The 9311-nt window shown below is 42.9% G+C and overlaps 1 protein-coding gene across 1 annotated transcript in view; it reads right to left on the bottom strand.

Annotated features, from left to right (window-relative positions):
* Positions 1 to 8735, bottom strand: part of si:dkey-91m11.5 (PH_BCR_vertebrate and RhoGAP_Bcr domain-containing protein) — a 31533-nt gene extending 22798 nt beyond the window's left edge. The window contains exon 1 of the mRNA XM_053325059.1: positions 6516 to 8735. Coding sequence (XP_053181034.1) covers positions 6516 to 7887 — 1372 coding nt within the window. The 5' untranslated portion in view covers positions 7888 to 8735. The remainder of the gene's footprint in view (positions 1 to 6515) is intronic.
* Positions 8736 to 9311: the final 576 nt, after the last annotated feature.

Below are 9311 nucleotides of genomic sequence, written 5' to 3' on the forward strand. Positions count from 1 at the left end.
CACAGAACACATTACATACAAGCTGTGTAGTACTCACTGACAGTAGTGAATTGACTTTGACATGTAAAATGGTTGCTTTGCTCTTTTAACCTCTGTGCTATAACTAGAGCATCTGTTATGGCGAATGCAGACACCGGCTGTGTATTTTGGCAAACTGTAAAATTGTTAGCCAACACATCATCATCATCACATCATGGGCCATCTGATGTGTCTGCTGGAGCGGGAGGCCCTTTAACCACATAGCCGGCGGAGGTAGTGAGGCCCACCAGCACGTGCCTCTGATCTGTTGTAGGGCAGCCTAAAATTAGTGCCAGTCATTGAACAGTGTTGGTCAGAAGTGGGTCGCCCAGCCCAGCACACCTACTAATCAGTGTGTGTCGAAATAGCTCCGGGTGGTCAGGCTACTGGTTGTAATGTGCTGCATAACAGCAAGAATCAAAGTCCAATAATTGTTCCAGTCTGTGGAAATAAACACAGACAATGAAGCACATGAACACATTGGCTACACACAGATGTATTGACGCATCAGCATGTCTAATATGGAACAGTAGCTGTTTAGTTTTATTTGGCCAAAACTAATTAATTATTCTCATCTCAATACTTTGGAAAGCATATTATTTATACTGGAGTCTAGCCTGTTCAGCCCACACTCTCAGTAGTTTTATAGTGAACATAATAATATCTGCTGACAGGGATTATGACCATGAAACATCACAGTGACCTCCAGGTATTATCAAATATTCATTAACATGTCTGAATGGAATTAAATATTAGTGAACAGACCTCACCTGATGTGCTTTAATGTGATTGGCTCAGTCGTAATCTGCCCAGAAACACACAGCACACGTTCACATTTGACAAGGCGGTTTAGGCTAACAGTGTGTCGGCCCCGCACTGAACATATCAAATAATCACAGATTTAGAAATGTATTTGATTTCTATTGATGTCATCTGAAGCTCTGGGGAGGCTTTGTGAAACCTAAAAAAATAATGCCTGATGATGTCAACAAGGTTATCTCAGCTTTGATACAATCATTTTTAACGAAAATCGTGTGTTACAAATTGGGAACATGGAGCTTGTTTTGGAGTTGTCTGAGAAAGTATCCCCTGATGATGTCATGGTGATGTTATCAGGGTCACGTGGCCTTGGGCTTGGAGACCATTAATTTACAACAGGAAGGTTCACTTAAAAAAATGGAGCTGTGGAGTTTGAAAAAAATGGGTATTTACCAGGATAACAGGGTCTAATAAAAAAGGACGCTATCAATATGCATAGTGGGAAATGTAGGATCCAGTATTTTTTGGAGAATGACCAGAACTATGGGGGGAAAAAAAGTTTGGATATTTCAGCTTCTGCTTCATCTGTGTCTTGGAAGTTCCCCAATGTTATCAGTGCATCGCTAAACTTCCATAGTACATTTTTAGCATATGACAAAATCATTTAAAGAATTTAGTCTTCGTTATCAGGACATTTACTTTCCTCATTCCTTCACACTGACTGGAGAGTACGTTTGTCTGAAAAAGACTCTGCTGACCGCTGCCACAACAAGCTCCACAGGTCAGGCTTGTTGTGAGAGAGGTGAACTCATACAACACTTAACATTTCATTAGCCGTTTCCCTCCACACCCCGCAAGCAGCTGAGACATTCCATAAACACTTGGCCTGCCAGCCAGCAGCACAGAGGGCCCTTTGAGCGGGACCAGGGAGGGGAGCTGAGACTGCAGGACCGGAGGGGCTGAGGCCGAGCACGAGGGAGGATCACTGAGCCGGGGGAGGCCCGCAGGCTCATAAACATGCCAAAGATGTTTTTTTCTATTAAGGTTTATCTACGGGACATGAGTGTATGTTAGTATGTGAATAGTGGATATAATTGGGGGATCTAGCATGAACAGTCCCGCATAGTTTTTAAACAAGTGTTTTTGTTCTGTTTTCTGATAGGGAGGAACAAAAAGGCTATTCATGGCTTTTACTGTGAGAGCAGCTGGCCTGGTGTAGTGATGGCCTGCCAGCTTTTGACCACTTTGCCCAGTACACTGCACAGAAGAACAGGTGTCTTACTTACACACACATACACACACATACACTTGGCTGCCCTCGAGAGCTGCCAGCACTTCCTCCTGTAGGCTTACATTTACTCTAGGAAAGGGAGAGGCTGAATTCTTTAGCTTCCTTGACCACTAAACCTCAGATGTTGATATCCAGGTACAATGATAGGCCTGTCTGGGCTTCCTTATGGGACCTCAAATATTCATGAGTCTGCAATTAGCAAGGAGTGCGAACCAGTTCTGTCTCCTGCTGAGGCAGCAAGCGGTGCCAACCTCTGGACTGAGGCCAAGACATTCAGACAGACTTCATCACCTTTCAGACAGACACTTTCTATTAATGTCACAGCCATCCCAGACAGACCTGTCTACCTACAGAAACTGTGCCATATCCTGGCTGAGGCAGGCCCGGCTACAGTACATGCATCCTAAAAGATAATCTGCTGATTTTTGCAGAAAGATTATAATCAAGGTAATGGTACATTTATTATTCCCCTTTTGGCTGACCATGTCCTCTATGCCCTTTCACCATCATACATTAACCAAGAGACAGACTACACACCGGACCCTTCTCTAGCCACAACACAAAGCTGTGGCCACAGGCATGTCACTATGATGATGATAATTAATTGTGGCAAAATAGACCCATCAGAGGGCTGGCCTCCTTAAAGGCCCACTGCTAATCAGCAGCTCTATTCACAGCCAGGCTTGACAATTGGCCTAGATAACCAGAAACCAGGAGACAACACTCATTCTTCTATTCATAGAAAAAGTCCCTTGAGATGTGTCAATTTTAGACGGACCATTTCACTAAGATTACACGTAGCGATGCAGCAGAGTAGTAGAGCAGGACAAGTGCAGGTTTGTTTTTGGCGGTTAGTAGGTGTTTCTAACGGTAAGTCAGTCATTTTTCCCAGGCACCAACAGACTGCCACCATGCCAGACATTAAAAACACTGACACACGAAAGCAGCAGGGACCACGTCAATCCTCTGTCTGCTGAAGCATTCACATATTCCATGACAGGTCGCAGAACACAAATACACCAAATCCAAAGAGATCAGAAAGTCTAATTTAGGTGTAACCACTGACATACACTGTTTATTGTACTGTTCAGCTTTTAAAGCTTTGTATAATAGTTGCTCAACTAACTGGAGCACAAAGTGTCCACGCAACAAAACTGAGATTCAGTTCGCTTTATTAAGAGCATTTTAATAGATTGTAGTGAATGACGCAGTGCTTTATGATGAATGCAAAAAAACCAACCTTTCCCTAAAAGTCACTAACCACAACAAAGAGCAGTTTATTGCAAAAAACTTGCCTGAAACCAACTCCCTGCCTGAGGCCTAATCCAGCAACGTGCACAGTAATGTTATTACAACATCAGAAAATAAATCCAGACTGCTGGTAATCCACAAAGCAAGGTCCACATGAAACAGCTGCGCCTTTATGTCAGCAACAAGTCTCCCTGGGACAAAAGCTACAGCTTCAGGCTCTGCAACATTTTTCTAACAGTATGTGTCAAACTGGACAATGTACAGTTAAGATATAAAGAAGTGGTAAACACTTTAGACATGGTGTAACAGAAAATAGAGATGTTTCAAAGCAATTTATATATATACATCTCAAGTTTGCTAACGTTAACTAATACTAGCTAACAGAAGCTACACCTTAACATTTGCAACATATTTCTAACAGTAGCTATGTGTCAAACAGGACAATGTACAGTAAAGATAGAAATAAGGGATACATGCTTTAAACATGGTGTAACAGAAATTACAGCAGTTTCAAAGCAATATCTATCCAAAGTTTGCTAACATTAACTAATACTAGCTAACGGAAACTACTGGTCATAACATACCAAGTAGGCTAAGGCTGTAACAATTAAAGTTCTGAGTGTGCTGAATTGAGCAAGGGTGTGTTTTATTGCTTATGAGTTCAACTTTTTACTTGAAAGGGCAAGCATGTGCTAGTCTGTGTTATCCATCCTCTATAAAATAAAGTAATATCCTCTGTTAGAGATTGTTGTGTATCATCCGGACAGTCAGCGTTCTCTGTGAAAGTCACAATCAGTGAAATCCTACCTGTTGAAATGAAGGCCAGTAGCTCTATCAGTACTTTAAAAGCAAATTCAAAAAGTCTGTTAAAAGCTAACCGCTGACTTTACATTTTATCTCATGTTTTTCTCTTATGTATGCAAATAATCTTGTCAAGCTTACATTTGTCATTTGTAGTTGTGGGTGTGTGTAACTTTATATTATGTGTCCTGTATGTTTTTGCTTCGTACTGTTCTCTTACTGCACGTTTTATTTGTGACCTGCTGAAGAAAACGAGACATAAACTGATACAGTACATTAAATGATAGCATGTATGTTTAACACTGTAAATGGTCCTTTACAAATAAAACAGATAAGTAAATAAATAGTCTCGGTTAAAGAGGGGAACATTGATTTTACCCAAGGTCTGTTTACTAGTCAGAGGAAATACTACTCTGTCTGTGAAAACAGCTGTGTAATGAATGTGAAAGTTCATTCTTCACGTTTGAAATAGTCATTTGACCAATACAAAACCTTTACAGTCTTCATCTCCATGTCAACTGAGCAAACTACTGAGATGTGGCTGGAAGCTCTAGAAAAAGCTAGTAAGTGGACCTTGCATTAGCATGTCTTACTGAGAGTAATCCCCCTTGCATGATGTCATAGTGATGTTTTAGGCTTAGAGTCTACAAATTTATAACGGATTTATTAACAAAAAACCTGCGTTACAGACTGGGGGCATGACTTTGAAAGACAGGGCCATCACACAAGTGAAAGTGGGGATTTCCTTCAGTTTTTTTCTGTAGCATGTTGCAAATGTATTCATTCATATGCAACGTTTCTGATGCACTATGACTAAAAGCAACACATTTGAGCGTTAAAAAAACAAACAACTGACAGTGTGTCTGCTGTACTGAGTGACAAATGGCACAGTGGAATGACACAGACCCAGATCGAATGGATTTGGACATTTCAGTCATCCGAGCAGCGTGCTAGCTTACACTTCACGCTGATTATATCACAGAATATCTGCTTGTTTGTCACATGCTTTGTGTCAAGGAGCTTTCGACTGGATCACCTTATATAACAACACACTATTCTGCACATCTGTTTAATCTGACCCATACAGTGGATAACACTTTTTTTTTGGGTGGGGAGGGTAGAAGCAGACAATTTCCCCACTCCAATCCTAATACAGCCTCTGTATCCCAATCCCTCTTTGCTGAACATTTGGCTTCAACTCTTCTGCGTTACGAACTGGCAACAATACATGTCCTCGTGTGTCGTCCGCTTTGACAAACGTTCTTGCATAGAAACTCGCTCTCGCTTTTCCTTCTGTCCTTGGCATTACACAGTTGCCTCGACCACTCTCCTTATCCCACTTAACATTGTTTTATTGTTAACATGTCAATACTCTTTCACAGTGAGTGATTCCTCTATTGTGTTCACACATAACAACAGGAAACACTGATGGCTTGCGTTTTGATTGGAAGCCCCGTGACACACTTTAAGCCCCTCGATCCTCTTTTTTGAGGTAGTTATCAGGGCTTTTTCCGTAACAAAGAGCCTCCCTAAATTTATCACGCTAGACAAACCCCTTTAAGTTAATTACTCAGCACCAAGGACAACAACACTGATGCGTCCTGACACGAAAACACTCAGGGTGGACAGGGCTGAGCGACTGGGAAGCCTGGGGGCAGCCACTGTCTCAGTCGGAGCATCTCTGTGAGAGTGCAAAGAGCAGAAGGGGGTGAAAAAGAGTAGGCCAGGCCTGTTCACAAAGGGTAAAGAAAACACTGCTCAAAAGGAGCTGCAAAAACCACTGGGTTACTGTTAAGAATCAATGTTTGAAAAGTGCATCATATCAGTTTAACCCTCTGGAAGAAAGCTTTACTTTTTACAGGCCCCAACCTGGCAAAAACCTGTTTGGAACGTGTATTTTATGATTCACACTGTGCCAGGATAATCATACTTAACAGGATAGAGTTAAAGTTCCTTAGCAGGCTGCGAGGAAAGGAAATCATTCTCATTAATGTGACCAGAAGATACATTTGATCAAACCAGACCTCTTTTTTTTGTAGGCAACATCACTTAAACTAGTTAAACCCAATAAAATGACAATAAAACATGTCTTAAAGAGTAAAGTGCTTAATAATCCTGCTCCAGAAAACACTTTAGGATGGATTTAGTCTATCAGGTCAACATTTAGGGCTTCATTAAAGAGATTGAAGGTGCATTTTACACATCAGTGCCTTATTCTGGATCAAAGCCAGCCAGGGCAAGCTCAGACATCTTTCAGACAGTGATTAGAGAGGGCCTTTAATGTGCTTTTTACTGCTTTATCTTCATACCTCTGCCCATCAAAACACTTTTTAATCTTCCACATGAAAAAGAGTTGATGAACATCTGTTTTATATGGCATGCCATGCAGACCTACCCAGATCTCCTTGAACACTGTTGTCGTGAGAGGTCCTGCTGGACGTGGTGGAGTCCCCGTCACTGGGCCAGATCTGGCCTGTTTTACGGACTCCGATGATGGAGGCCTCGGATACCATCACCTGCTGCTTCAGACGCTTCTGAGACAGAGGTGTGGGAGGGCTGCTGCTCTCAAAAGACTGCTGAGAGTGCTGGGAAGGTGAGCGGCTCTTCTCTCTGTACATCTGATAGGTGGTGGGACTTGGAGACACGTGACTGGACTGTCCCGAGGAGAAGTCCTCCTCGCTTGATGTTAAGTTCTCGTTGGAGCTGCAGTCCGGTGTGTAGCCTCCTCCAACATCATCAAAGCTGCCAGGAGAGTAGGAGCGCCTCGGCCAGGTGAGATGTGTATCCTCCTCAATGCTGTGGTCCCTAATGTGGATGACTCGAGTGTCCCCCTCAGCCATAATCCCCCCAACATACACACTGGTGTAAGGCTGGCACTCCACTGAATGTCTCTCCAGCTTCCCCCCAGCGGAACGGATCACACTGTCTTTCAGGAAATGTGGGCTGACCTCGGCTTCGTCATATGAACCATTGTAGTTGTAGTTCCCCTCAGTGGACCTTCCTCTCTGAACAGCCTTGTTTATGTCCCCTGTGGCGGCTGATAGATTCCCCGGCAAGGAGTGTAAGGACCTCTTACGCTCCATCTGCATGGCCTGAGAGCCAAGGGTGCTGATCTTGTCTGAGACCTCCCTGTCATTGACTCTGACCAGCCCTCGCTCGAAATGGTACTCCATGTTCACATAGAAGGGTTTCTCCTGACCGCCTGTCACTGATAACCCTTTGCCATCACCAGCTGTGTGAGAGTTGGCTCTCCTGATGCGCTCGAAGTTGGACCTCAGTGCTGCCACTGAGCCTGTGCCCACTGGGAAATCAGGAATCTCTGAATCCTGACGGACTGGTGACACCCCACCCAACTGTTTGGCCGGGGATGCACCATCCACCTCTGTCTCCGAATGTGGTTTACACCTTTCTGGCTTGTTGGGCACCCTCTGCTGCTCCTCCACTGATGCTTCATCTGTGTGGGACGTCTGGCTGTCCGGTCCACCGGGCAGGTCCCCATCACTCATCTGGGGCATCCTTTTAAATCCCCATCGCTGCCCGTCATAAGACTTCCTCTCCTTTGCAAGCAGAGTCTGCAGGTAGATCATCCGAAAGCGCTCCTTGTTTACTTCCTTCTCCAAGTGTCTGATAGAAGACTTGCATTTGTCCAGTTCTTGTGCAATGTCCCCCATAGAGTTCAGCTCCATGCAAGGAGGATCAGACTCAGGGAACTGGGCTCTCCACGCCTCTACAAACCCCACGGGTTCAACCATTGTTATCACTGACATACACTATTCAATCAACTAACAACACAATACATTTCTAAAGCATGAACTGAACTTAACTGTCTATAACTTAAAGCTCCCATAGTATAGAAAGTAAAGGAAAAGTGGTCTGCAGATTAAGGAAGGATCCACTTTATAAGAAAGAAAACCTGTTTAGTTCAGTCTTTACTCACAAACACAGGCATAAAATCCTGCAGAGGCAAGCTCCAGTTTCTCTTTTTACTCCTTTTGGCAAAGTCCGAGAAAAATATGAGGTTATCCTGGCTGTTGCACTTGATCCCTGCTTTCGCTCGCCTATTCTCTGGAGATCCTCTGGCTTCCTCTGTGTTTGGTGTCAGACTGACTCGCAGCTCTTTTGGCTCGTCGTCAACAGCAGTGAAGAGGAGGAGGAGGGGCTACATGGATGTGATTTAGGATCACATTTAAAATCCTTCAACAAATAATGAGGATTCGTCAAAAATAACGTTTCGAATCAGTGCAGATTTCCAGATAGAGTATGTGACAATATAAGAGAAAAATCAAATACGCATTTATGTTCCCGAGGTAATGATACATGGAGATATAGAAGTAACCATATGGTTTGATAAAGAAGATAAACACACTTTTAAGGCAGAAAACGTCCAACGGCGTGGTGAACACGGAGGGTTTCTTGGAGGAAGGGGTTGTCTTGAGGCTGTTGTGGTTCAGGTGGATGAAGAAAAGCGAGATCCCGACTTTCAAAACAATCCTGTTGGTAGTTAAGTTCAACACTGATTTTTTTTTATATCCCTATGAGTAAACAGCTAATCTTTTCTCTGTCCCACCTTACAGCTTTACAAGTATCTGTCTGACGCAGCACACTTGCCTTTCAGTATTGCTCTGTAAACTCTGCTTAATCCTACCGAAGTCCATTGTGTTGTGTCGCAACTTGCAGCTGTGCAGTATGAGAAGATCGCCATCTGACGGTTCAATAGTTGACACTGACACAGCGGTGCGTTCATGTGGTTCATGTACAGCGGGCTGCATCTGCTGGACAAAATGTAACGGTGACTTTACATGGCTTTGTACACAGCTAAATGCATTGTTTCAAAATTACGGTACTGGTTTTATATAGGTTAGATATATATGTTATTGTAAGGCAAGGCAAGGCAAGGCAGTTTTATTTATATAGCGCATTTCATACACAATGACAACTCAATGTGCTTTACATAAAACAGAAAAACATGTAATTTGAGAAACTTAAAACATACAATTCACCCCCCCCCCCCATAATAAAAACAAAGTACAGAAAAATAGCAAGACATAAATGAAATGATTGCAGCATAAAATAATAAAGTAGCTTTAAAATCATTAAAAGGACATAGAGTGCAAATGAAAGATTAAAATGTAAAGTGCTTTATTGTATTATATAATAATAGGACAGTTGTTTCATTGTTAAAGGGTTAATC

This window comes from Scomber japonicus, chromosome 9 (assembly GCF_027409825.1).
Source record: "Scomber japonicus isolate fScoJap1 chromosome 9, fScoJap1.pri, whole genome shotgun sequence".
Classification (NCBI taxonomy): Eukaryota; Metazoa; Chordata; class Actinopteri; order Scombriformes; family Scombridae; genus Scomber; species Scomber japonicus.